The 13634-nt window shown below is 30.3% G+C and overlaps 1 protein-coding gene across 2 annotated transcripts in view; it reads left to right on the top strand.

Annotated features, from left to right (window-relative positions):
- The window catches only part of LOC107449138 (GIGYF family protein Gyf), a 45736-nt gene extending 37418 nt beyond the window's left edge, over window positions 1-8318 (top strand). For both annotated transcript variants that reach the window (XM_071182243.1, XM_071182244.1), the window contains 5 exons: window positions 1679-1769; window positions 1855-1954; window positions 2038-2084; window positions 5075-5191; window positions 7547-8318. In XM_071182243.1, coding sequence (XP_071038344.1) covers window positions 1679-1769; window positions 1855-1954; window positions 2038-2084; window positions 5075-5191; window positions 7547-7768 — 577 coding nt within the window. In that variant the 3' untranslated portion in view covers window positions 7769-8318. The remainder of the gene's footprint in view (window positions 1-1678; window positions 1770-1854; window positions 1955-2037; window positions 2085-5074; window positions 5192-7546) is intronic.
- The last annotated feature ends 5316 nt before the right edge of the window (window positions 8319-13634 follow it).

The following is a 13634-nucleotide window of genomic DNA, read 5'->3' as shown; positions in this document are numbered from 1 at the left end:
CAAGTCTAACAAAAAGTTTTGGATGACATCAGTTTTATTTGAAGACTATGTAAGAAAATTGGGTCGGAAATTCTTCGCTAAAAAAAGAAAAGTGATTCTCTTTATGGATAAATGCACAGCGCATAGTGATCTACCTAATTTGAAAGCAGTAAACTTGCAGTTTCTCCCGTCAAACACAACAGCAAAGTTGCAGCCGATGGACCAGGGTATCATAAAGTGCTTAAACAGTCTTATCGTAAATGGCTTGTCAGAAAAATGATCTTAAATATTGTAAGCATTTAGAAGATTTGTAATTAATAAGCATTAATTAAATAATCCGACATATTTTGAAAGTCCAAAACCTAAACTAACGGTAAGTCGAACTTCCGATAGGTCGAAGTTTTTCGTCAGTCCCATCAGATTCGAGTTATCGCGAATTCACTGTATTTATTTGAATTTCTGAACAATAAGCCACTTTGCTTGATAATGTAAAAATTTCATTTACTTTAAAGCATTATATTATATAAGTGGAAAAAGTCCGCATACATGATTGTTTAAAAATAACTTCCCTTTCTGAAAACTCTTCAGGCATGAACGAAGTAAACAAAATAGATATGAACCAAAAAATTTGAAATTGAAAACAAGAGATGAAAAATAAATACAGTTATAAAAGGAAACTAGGAAAACCGAGGTAACCTGAGAGAGACTATTTAGAGCAGGCTTCATTTTCAAACACTATCATATCTCCTTTATTTTCCATTTTATCGTTACCAGCTTTTAATAATTCAAATCTGTTTCATTTTCTCATTCATATCTGGCAAATCTTGGGAATAATTGCTTATGTTTTCATGCTCAAATTCTAACTTTTTCCACTTCTATCATTTCGACGCTAATGATGTTTATATAATCAAAGATATCTTTCCGCTTTATTTTCTTGGGATCATTCATTAAATAAATCACTTCAAGTATCTCAATATAAATTTATATGTAAAGATTATTTAACAAAAATTCTTTAATGAAACAGGTGTAAAAATATAATTGTAATTTTTAAGTATGTGCCTATTAGTTTATACATGAACTAGGTGGGGGTTCACCCTTGAAACAGGGTCAACCTATTCTCAGGGAAATTTTCCCTTAACTCTGAATTTTTTTTTTTTTTTTAATTTTAGCAATTAGCTACATTGTTTGTTATATTCATTTCAACTGCATTTTTTTCAAAACCAGACTATCTATGAAGTAATAAGATAATGAAAATTTTTGGTACAGTCATAAAAAAAAGCTTTTGTTCAATACCATGAATATACTAGCCTTGGCTCAATGAACAATTTTAATGTAAAAGAATAAAAATTTTAATTTCGATATTTTCTTCAGTATTTAGGTATAAATTCTTAATGTATATGTGTAAATTTTTATGCTAGTTTTAGTCTTGACAATTTGCAAAATATTTTAATTTTACTCTGGAAATATCAGGGATTAGTGGCTCTTTTAATGTAAGGTGTGTGCATACTTATTGCAAAAGATTTTAGCTTTAACTAATAAAGTTCTTAATATTTAGTTTGGTTTGTTTCACACTTGATGTAACTAGATACTAAAACTTTTAAATGCATTTTTTTAATTATACTATTGAGTTACAAATATTGTATTACATTTTTGATCGACTACGGTATTAGCATTCTATTTTTATTTTCTTTCTTTCCAGTGAAACCAGTGCCTTTCCTGCTTTAGCAAATCGTGGGCAACCTGCCACTGTAAATAATAAAAGTAAAAATGTCCGAGCCAAAAAAGAAGAGGTTAAAACTAATTTTTTTTTAAATTATTCTCTTTAATAGTGCCTTGTAGGAATTTTGATTAATAATTGGAATATTTTCTATTTAGGATGCTGTGACAAGATTATTTGGATCTCACCACAAGCCCACCGATGAGTTTACCAAGTGGTGCACAGATGCTCTTTCGTCTATGCCCTCTTCTGTTGATGGTAAATATCATTCATTCTTGTGCTTGGTTGATAGTCAGTATAGTAATGAATTTTAAGTCATATTTTTATTTTTTACTTTTTAGTTCCCACTTTTGTTGCATTTTTGAAAGATATAGAATCTCCATATGAGGTACGTATGTATTGTTTAGTTAGTGTATGTATTATTTGTAGCTAGAATATGTTATGTTCCTAAGAATGTAAAAAAAAAAAAAAATATTAATATTTAACTAATGAAGTTGAGGAAAAAAACTTGGTATAATGATTGCTTAACACAACTATTTTTTCTCCCACAAGAACACAGTTATTAAGTCAAGAGCCTGGTTCACTCAAATGATAAGTTAAATCTACCTTTTTCTTCTCTTCCTCTAAGTGAATAGGATTTAGATATAAGAAAATAAGCAACTTGTTTTCTACATTTTTTTTTTAAAACTTCAGCTTTTCTTTCAGTTTAAAAAATTCATGTTAAAGTAAAATAACTTGGTGAAGATTATCGCTTATTTTTAATCTTGCTAAAAATTTTAAAAAAAGAATGATAAAAGCATTTTTGCTAGTCTGAAAAAATAAAAATTTTTAATCAAAAGTTGTTTTTTTTTTTTTTTTTTTTTTTTTTTTTTTTTTTTTTTTTTTTTTTTTTNTTTTTTTTTTTTTCCTTTAAAATTGTTAATTTTTTAACACACTTGCTCCGTGTCATTTTTATTGATGCATCAATTTAAGAATTTTTTTAAAGAAATTATTTATTCTTAATAAAAACTTATTTACTATGTTTAAGTGATTTTTTTCAAGTGCCTTAATTACTTTAATGAGAATTTTAGCTAATGTATTTTGTTACTGTGTGTATTATTTTATTGATCTGAATAGTCTGGAAAACTAAAGTAATATTTTTATTCAGATAATTATAAAACCTAAAACATAAGTAAAAACTTGAAATCTTTGACAAATTGTTCTTTATACAATTAGATTAATTAAGCACACACAGAATTTAATAAAAAAGATGAACAGGGGTGTTATATTATAATGCAATTACACATTTAAATGGAATTGTGAAGGTTATTACTTAAACATGGCCCAAAATTTCTACTTGTCATTGACAATCAAATATTTAGGATTGGTTTATAAGTGGTGCCTTGAAAAATATTTTGTTTAAATCAAACTACTGTATTTTCCTGAAAGTTTGTTGCAGACAAATATTAAAAATGGGCAGCAAGAGCATCAGACTTTAAGAGGGATATTAACATGTGCAAATACACACATCACAAAAGGGCTGACATCTGTGTGTTTTTACCCAAAGAAACTCTTGAAGTTGGGATAGAATATATAAAGAAACTTTTTTTGTATTTAAATCTAATTATCTTTAACCTGCCGTTAGTCGCGCGCACCTCACAGGTGCATCCCTACTGCACTTCCACCTCCTTTGCCGTCAATAGATTTTTCCGGGGGTCGAGCCTAATGTTATCTTCCTAACTTTGGATTACTCAAATGTCCGTGTAAAACCGACCTTCGAACATGTCGATGGAGAGTTGGAACCGCTCAAATCACCCCTCTGGTGCAGCGCGACCATTGACGCAAGTATTATGGATATAATATTTTTATGAATTAAACACATATATTTTATCTCATTTTCTGTCCTTCTCAACGTAGCAGGTATAAATGGTCAAGATATATACACAGAAAATGGTTACGGAGTAAAAAACCGCAGAACCTTCTTGCGTCAATTGGTTGAACATCTTGTGATGGAGGAAGAGATCCGACGCGGGAGAAAGAAAAATTTATCTTCGGTACCTCGCTAAATAAGTTTTTTGATATTTATCTCTCTAAAGAGTCTTAAATTGGTAACAATTAACTATTTAAACTAGACTAAATTTCATTTGGCTTTCAAAAAATCAGAAACACCTCATAGGTGCAACGCGATTAACCATGTCGGAAACAAGTGCGCGACTAACGGAAGGTTAATAAACAAGTGAATGCTGTGTTAGCAAAGTGGGCAGAATTTAAGTTTATGTTTTCCTCACTAATATGGACTCTGGTGGAGAATTTTAAGAGTGTTCAACAAATTTCCTTAAATTAGCTCCAGTTCATAATATTTCATGATATTTAAAAGTTTACAGCTTCTACATTATTTTATTGCTTTTGGCCACAAAAAGTTCTTTAAGCTAAATTTATCAAAATTTTAAAAATCTTCAGATTCTTCATGAAAATACAGGGTTTCCATGTATCAGGGGAATTGTCTTGGTATTTTATTTTAATTCTAAAAAGCAGGGAATAGTCAGGAAAAGTTGTGATTTTTTACAAAAACCTTGAAAATTCTTATATTATATCTGGAAAATAACAAGTCTTAGAATTGTTAGTAAAAGTAATCAGTTATTGAAATTAGAGTTAAACAATTCTATCTATTATAATTATTTGTTATAAAAATTTCACATTTTAGTCAAACTGATATGTTTCTATCCTCATTCAATATTTTTTTGCCCATGAAATCTAATTTTGATATTACAACTTTTCACAAAACCAATATTTTCTAATGAAAAATTGCAAGGTATGGATAAAATATGGTCTGGATTTTCCTCGAAATTTACCTTATATACCTGGAAATGTCAGGGAATGTTTTTTCTGAAATTGAGTGGGAGTCCTCAAATAGTGGCAAGTAAAAATTTTTGTTTTGCAAACACCTTTAAAACCTAAATTCCATGCCTTGTCTTTAAATATCTATATACATAAGTGGGTCACGTTCATTTATTTCGCATATTATTTTTATAAGTAATAAGATAAGATTAATTTGATAAATAATAGTAAGATCTGTGCAATTTCATACTTTTTTTATGCATTAATTTTTATTTTGACAAAAAAAGAAACTATTTTGACCTTGACAAGAACTTAATAATAAGACAAGACCTAAATTTTACCTTTGGTGTAAAAGAAAATCCATTGAAAAGTTCGTTATTCACAACTTCAGCCTCATATGTTAATTATGTATTGCATAAATTGTAATTTTTAATGTTGTATTACCTTAAACACAATTGATAAATAATAGTTTATTTGATCTATTTGTTGAAAAAGTTAAGTTAATGTTGGCATATGTTTATAATTCCTGATTTAAACCGGACTCTTGCTATTTATATTTAGGTTTATGATTATGTAAAATCTTATCTTGGAGAAGGCAAGGAACCAAGAGAATTTGCCAAACAGTTTATTGAAAAGCGAAGTAAATATCGTAACCAAACAAAGCAAGCTCCAACTGAGGTGAAGTATTTTTTATTTAGATTCGATGATATATTTTTGTTGGAAATTAATTCCTTATAAATGTTACTTCAAATTTTTTAATTAATTCGAATATTAAATATATATATATATATTTTTAATTGAAATACAACAGCTAATATTGTAAAATTAGCTGGGTTTTTTTTTTTTTTTTTACCAAATAAGTTTTTATGTGCTACTATTAATTGCTTCAGTTATATAAATGACTATTTCTTGCATTTTATTTATTTGATAAGTATATTTAGTTTAAATTTATTATTGATATAAATAATATTGATATATTATTGATAAAATTATTTACTGATATAAATCAGTTTTGATATGCTACTATTAAGTGCTTCAGTTATTATAAAGGACTACTTCTAGCATTTTAATTACTAGATATTTGATTTAAATTTATGGCAGAACATGCGTAAACATAATTCTTTCATAGTTATTGACAACCAAAATGATCATTTATGAATTGGATATGGGAAGTCTTAGAGAATATTGAGCATTTTCAAAACATCATGATTCTTTAAAACTGTTAAATTGATGATTGAAAATCATGTGACACAAGATATGTCATTGACAATTTTTCTATTTAGCTACCCAATATTTGTGCTGCAGTTTATGATCAATAGACAATTGTCCAAATCAGCGATTTAAAAATCACTTAGCATTGTGATTTGTCAACAAAACCTCTATCCTTCATAAAAATAAAAAGGAAAATATAAGTTTGCAGCAGAGTATCATGCAGCTTTTCCCAATAGTTTGTAGTACGACTCATTATTGAGAATTTGGAAATAATTTTTTTTTTTTTTTTAATTTTTTTAATGGCGGGCACTTGGGGGTTGTCCCATTGACCACAGAACTGCTACTCTCTTCTCGTTACCCAGTGGGCACCTGTGGCGAAGCCACGGCAGTGGAGCAGTGTCTCCCACGTCACACAACCACAAACCCGGGTCACATTCACGCAATCACACAAAGGAGAAAGGACATAGAACACAGAGAGAAAGAAACATCCATGCCCTGAGCAGGATTCGAACCCGCAACCAGCGGTTCCGCAGTCAGTCACCAGGTCGGCATTTTAAAAAATAATTATAGCAAAGTCAAATGTGTGTTATTTATTTTTTAATTCAGTTTTGCTTTTTGCATAGCATGTATGAAAAATAAAATTTCTATTTTTCTTAAATATTTGTTTCCCAGTACAATTTTAAAAATATAAACAAGTATAATTACAAACTATGAAAGCATGTAAAAAATCTATCTGAATTAAAATTCTATCCATTTTGAGCACAAGAATTTTAGAAAAAATTTTAACTGAACTTTGACTTGCATATAAAGTGCCTATTATCCCTGTAAACAGACAAACCTAGAAGATTCTCAAGAAAATTAATTATCAGTTCCGGAATTTCTTAGAGTATTTTGCTGTGTAATGATCACTTAACATGACTGTGTTTCAATCTATTTTAAAACATTAAAATTTTGTTGAAAATTAAAATTTTGTTTTTTGATCCTTATAAAAACTTATCCTTATTGACTTACACTTATTCTTAAACTCATTTAATCTTATAAAAACTTTCATTTATTTTATTTTATTAAATATTTCTAACTAATAATTTTATATGTATTTTTATTAAACATGCATTTTTTTATTGAGTCTAATTTTATGAAACTTAAAGATTATAAAATCATTTTTGTAAATTACTTCACATTTAAAGCTTTAATAAAATTAATGATGAGTTTATAGATCAAAAATTTTTAATTCTTAAGTGTGAAATAATGTGAACAATTTTAGATTGAAATTTATTACAAATTTAAAGAATAAATTGTGCATTTATTAATTAATTCTTAATGCTATGCATATATATCTATTTAAATTACTATTAGAATTTTCTCTTACAAAAAAGTAAGATGTTTTTGAGGTTGACAGATGTTAAGAAAAAATGAGATTATGTTTTGCTCCAAAAATAGCCTCATTTACACTTTATAAAATCATCCTCAAATGTACTTATTTGATTGAAGTACAAAAAAAAATAGCTTATATACCTCAAAAATAACCTCTCTAATCTGATTGCTCTAAAGTAGGTTTCTACCAACCTCAAGTGTGAATAAAACAACTTAAAGCACTTTGATAGGTTGATCTTTTAACGTTCTTTTTGAAGTCAACTTAAAATAGACATTAAATCAACCTTGATACCTCAAAAACACCTTAAATTTTTGTAAGGGTTACTCCATGAATCTCAATGAATTTGTGTTTGCCTGGAGAATAGTCACCCTTTGCATACAATTAAAAAAAAAAATTTCATTAATTATTCACCAAAATTGACAATTTGAATTTTTTCTACTTTTTAGGAAAATACTCTTTGGGGACCAGCACCTGCCATCACGCCCACTGTAAATAAAACTCCTGTACAAACTTCTAACGACTGTGATGGCAATTCCAATGCCAAAAGTAGAGCAAAGAAAAAGAAGAACAGGATGCAAAAGCTGGACAGCTCAATGCTCGGCTTCACCGTTCAATCAAATCCCGACCGAGTGAATGTTGGAGAAATCGATCACATTGAAGGGAATTAAAACTCGTTTGTTTGCTCTGGTGCTGCAAGTGTTTCATCTTCGTTAAAGCTGAAGGAGAAAAACAATTTCGGTCGACAAAAAAAAAAATTATGTGATATATAAATATATATTTAACAAATTTAAATTAACCAGCCATCATCTTGTGATATAAAATATCATTGTACAGTATTCAATAATAATAAAAGGTCGCTAAAAGTGTCACTGCCAATGGAAAACTGTTTTCCTTTAAATCTATTAAATTTATACAATAAAAATAATTGTATGGACACTTCATAGACAGATGACATTAAAAGTCTAATTGTATGACCCTTTGATCAAAGTGTTAACTTTGATACAAGTTGTGTAGACATTGTAAATAAACTTGTAAATGGCAGCAAAACTACTGATTGCTTTCTGATTGGAGAGAATAATCATTATCTAATGAAAGTAATCATAATAATGAAATTTTAATCTAATATAATTTTTGTACAATATGTAAATTACTATACATAACTGATATGACTAAATAATGTCAACAGCTTCTAAATAAAAATGTTTCACTTGCTTTTAATTTCTTTGTTTTATTTATTTCCTTACACAAATAAGAATTTCTCTACTGGTTGGTATTATGCATCTGTTGCTAATGACCAGGATTTGAATCCATACCATTTGTGTTCCTGTAGAATTTGCTCAACAGTAAATAACTGTTATCCTGAAGCAACAGTACTCTTTTTATTCCCCGCTTAATATTTTTCTGTTCAGTTTTATTTTTGCCTCACTATAGTTGTCATAAAGGTATTGAAATTAGCAGCCGTTAGTCTTATTTTACACTTAAAAATTTTGACAAGGTGGCAATAATTTTATAGATTTATCATTTTTTATGTATATCATCTAAATGAATGGTAATTTACAAACTTTAATTGTTGCAAAAAATTTCATTATCAGATATTTTTTTAATTCTATAATATTTGTGTTTTTCTTTGCAACTACCAATGTTCAACTCCGTAGCCTTGTAGTTTTGACCCCAATCCAGAAAATATGGCTCCAGAATCAAGTATTGGGAGAAATTTTGCCTTACTGGAGGGCTCATAGATTGAACTAACCCTCATTTGCGTTACATCGAGAAGAAAACCTCCCACGGTTAGTCTGACGGCAGACTCTAACCCATGATCCGTCTACCACTGACGATATTTAACGTCAGCACTGTGGTCGCTGCGATGCGGACCACAACTTCACAGTCTGTTTTACTGCACCCTTGTGGCACGATGAGGAAGTACTTTGTACTTTTTTATTCACGTCGCACAAGAGCTGCTCAATGGGCTATTGACGGCCGTCTGGGAAACATTCATACGTCACATCCCAGGAGACATATTCATACACCATCCATCCAACAATATATCGTAATTTTAAAAGACCTTCTTAACACAGTATTGACAGATCCTGATTATAGGATCTCAGTGTTTTCACTACAACGCGAGAATCTCGCATATTTTTTTCTTTTCTCGCATTAAAAAATTATTACTGCGAGAAATTCGCGCTTTCTATAAATCAATTTCAAAATTCGCGAATTTCTCGCATTTTGGAAAAAGTTTCGAATTACGCCATTTAGAATAAGATCCGTTTCACTTTTCTTCCTGGATCTTTCATTATTTTCAACATCTGCGCCCGTTATCTATCTTCCCTATTTACCAGTATTGTTCAGAACCTTTTCGAACAACGGAACACAACCACGGAACCCCTTTCAGAACACATTTCCCTGCAACCACGTGTTTACCGAAGGTAAGGTTTCTTCATGTTAAGACGTTAAAATTTTTTATACACTTAACTACGTAAGATGGACAAATACCTTGTCAAGGCAAAATCTTCTATGACGATGCACCAAAAATATTCAATGCTTTAAGAAATAGAAGACGTTAAAAATGTATTATAATTAAAGAAATTTTTTTTTCAAGAGTTTCTGTGTTTTTTTAGTTTTTAGAAATCTCACTTAACTTTTTGAAATCTCACCCAGTTTTTGAGAAAGAGTGAGAAATTCTCACCCATTTTTTTCTATGATGAAAACACTGGATCAGGAGTTGCACTTGCCCAGGAACCCCAAATTTTTAATCAAAATGTAAGCTCTACGATTTTTTTAATCTGAAAATGTTAGGATCCTTTAATCAGTATTTGCCCAGGGCCTCAGCTTCTCATAATTGGACCCGGAGTACTGATCCTTAGAATATGGTGGTATTGAAATAGGCCAGGGCGTTGCTCTTGTGCCTCAGCGATCATGGGGGCCCCTGAATGATGGAAACACATTTCAAAATAAAGATATTTTAAAAAACTATTCTTTTTTAAAAAGAAAATATAAAGTAAAAACAAATTAAAAAAAACTTTTTATTTTGTTGTCGTAAGTTATTCCACTTCCTTGATATATTTTTTTAAATATAATTTTGGTTGCTTTGAAAACAATGGCTAATTGGTATCCCTGAATGATATTCAAACTTGGCCAACAAAAATGTATGCCCGAGTGGGAATTTTTTATGTTCTTGTAGAAAACAATTACTTAAACGTGAGATTTTATAATAATCAGAAATTGCAATAAAAATATTAGGAAAATTGATGATTTCATAATCAGTTAAAGCTCTAAATTACAATGCTCAACAGGGGGGCCTCTTTTTTTTTCAACTTTTTATTTCATAGCAAAACGTTATACTGTTATATATTATAAACGTTATCCACCTGGATAGTACAGATAAATGTTTTTTTTTTCGAAGCTATCTTTTGTATGAAGTATTGGCTTGAAATTTTGATTAAAAATTATTTTATCTGGGTTGTAACGGTCAAATAACTAGGTTTAAAAAATGCCTTTTCCATTAAAAACTTACTTTTAGTCCATAAAATTCAAGTAAAATGTCTTTGAGGGAATAGATATGCTTCCTGTGGAAATTGACACGGAGCTCAAATTCGGTACTTCTCTCACTTGGTCAATAATGCTAGTCTAACGATTCAGGACCCACAGTATGTAAATGCAACCACCTAGGGTTGCTCCACTATCTCAAAAAGGAATAAAACTAATTGTAAAATCTACAGTTTTAGTTAAATTAAATCACTATTCTCTGGCAAAATAGTCACAAATTGGGATTTTGATTAAAACTGCGATAGAGCTTGTAGGGAAAGTAATATTGGCCTAATAATGCCATCTTAAGCATCACAGAAGCACACTCATAAAACTGCTACTGTAAACAACTTCACAGTCTGTTTTACTGCACCCTTATGGCACGATGAGGAAGTACTTTGTACTTTTTTATTCACGTCGCACAAGAGCTGCTCAATGGGCTATTGACGGCGGTCTGGGAAACATTACTGAGGATGATCCGGAAACAACATTCATACGTCACATCCCAGGAGACATATTCACACACCATCCATCCAACACTATATCGTAATTTTAAAAGACCTTCTTAACACAGTATTGACAGATCCTGATTATAGGATCAGGAGTTACACTTGCCCAGGAACCCCAAATTTCATGTGACCTCACACACTAATATTTAAAAGAGTTTAATTTTTCACTTTATTTAAGGTTGTGCCTTGCTGATTCATTAAACTGATACAATAGTCTAATTTTTACTCAAAATGACGTATGAAAGCTTGTGAAATTTTTAATCAAAATGTAAGCTCTACAAGTTTTTTAATCTGAAATCAGCTTCTCATAATCGGACCCTGAGTACTGACCCTTAGAATATGGTGGTATTGAAATAGATGCTGGAGTGTTTTTCATGTTGAATCATGATTGCGTATTCCTTCGCTTCAACTGTGGAATGTTATTTATCGATTGTAATGATGAACATTCTCAACCTCGCTTAAACAAGCGATAGGAATCATCATGGACAGAAGAACATTTTCTGAGAGGGTGAAATACGCATTCGTATGTATTAATAGATTATGGTGGGGAAATCCGTTGATTATTTAAACTTCAAACGATCACAAACACTCGTCCAGAATCATTTGCTGGGGAAGACGGCACCCTTATATTATGTAATGAATGAATATCAAATTTTCTAGAGAACTTTTTGAGATTCTTAACTGTTAGGTACATTCTTAGAATTCTGTTTGCTCCGCTGAACCAGTGTTCGTAGAGGGAATAGCTATCGAGCCTTAGCCAAATTGAATGGCTTCATATACCAGGACTTGGCAAACAAAGATTCCAAGTATCAGGAAAGAGTTCCTCAGAATGTTATTGAGTTTTCTTAGGTCATCACGACTGAAGTAAGTAACATTTAAATTGCGCACCTGGCGGACTTGATGTATTTTTGTCAACGCGCGAGAAGATATGTAGTTCCAATGTTCCATGTTTATAGCCTTCCGCCCATTTCAAAATATTTAGCAATAAAACATACATCACTCCTTAGTTACCTCAGATAAGTACGCATTTCGTTCACACAACCAATTATGTTTCTTCTTGCCATTCCCATTTTGTCTTCCTGTCTACCGAGATGCACGGAAATAAAACTCTTTTTAAGACGAGGTTTTAAAATATTCTCCTATTCATTTAATAGAATAACATCCCACATTATGCTTGATTTATCATAAGGTTTGAGCAGTCCCCTTAATGTTACAAATAATTTATTTTTGCTTAAGAATTATTTATTAGAATTATGAGTTGACGAAGAATGAAATATATAAGCTTGATGGCTCCCCCAGGGATCCTCAACTATCCCTACCGGACAAACCAATTACATGTAGGATCGACTTAAGTAATATAAATAGCAGTATCCCGGCAAGAAACATAAAGTAAAAAATAACTATCAAAATACGCAATATTTGTTAAGAGTCACCCTAAAATTGTAAAAATAATTTTTTTTCTATGATATCACAAAATTTTGCATTATTTTGAAATTTTGTAATTCACAGAATTTCCTTAGTTCCATGTCAATTATGAGACTAAAGATATAAAGTGACAGTGATAGATAGTTCTAAATATTATTCACGTGAAATTCGTAAAGAATAGTTCATATGTGCTTTTCAATGAAATATTGCACTTGCAGTTCAAAAAAATGACTTACCATTTTTTTAATACAACTTATTTTCAAATCTTTATTCATAATTATCTTTAAAAAATACATTAAAAATATAATAATTGTTTTGATCACAAAAAATATTATAGAATATATAAAATGTTTATTTAAAATTTTTTTAGAATTCTCTAACATATGATATGGATGGGTGGTCAAATGTAAACAATAACAAGCGTCCTTAAACCGGAAGAAATTTAGAAAATTTCCGGTGTATTCCTCCGCTTATGTTATGTCTACGAGGCGATGTGTGAACAAGCCAAATATTCTATGCAGTTTTGTCATTGTAATTTGGGTTCAAATCTAAACATAATTGTACCATTCATAAGAGCTTTCAGAAATGTATTGATTCTCAGAGGTCGAAAGGCCAAAAAAAAAATTTGGAAAGTAAATATCTCACTGTGAATAATTCTTAAGGTGTGCCATGTTTTGTATTTTATCCCTTATTTGGCTACATTTGAATAAAATATCTTTAAAAATATCTTTTTAAGTTAGCCTAATTAGAAAATATTCTAATGATTATAATATTAATATGATAATGCTGAAGTTTAAAGGCTGAAAGAAAGAACTCGGTACATGTGAAATACTGCAAAAGATATGATGCAATAATATGATGGCGCGTTCCTTCAATCTGCGGCGTAAAAATATATCGGAAGCAGTAACCCGGAAGTCTTGAAAGAGCAATTTTACCACTAGCGCCACCACCCTTAGCTTTCAAGATCACCCATCCATAAAATTTTATCCGTTATCTGCAGAAAGTTCCTAATGAAATTTTTGCATGTGGTGTTAATTTAAATGCACCTTATTTTTGAAAATGTTTTACCTCTACT

The sequence above is a fragment of the Parasteatoda tepidariorum genome, chromosome 6, assembly GCF_043381705.1.
Source record: "Parasteatoda tepidariorum isolate YZ-2023 chromosome 6, CAS_Ptep_4.0, whole genome shotgun sequence".
Taxonomy (NCBI): domain Eukaryota; kingdom Metazoa; phylum Arthropoda; class Arachnida; order Araneae; family Theridiidae; genus Parasteatoda; species Parasteatoda tepidariorum.
The sequence above is the reverse complement of the archived record's forward strand: the minus strand, read 5'-3'. Positions and strand labels throughout refer to the sequence as shown.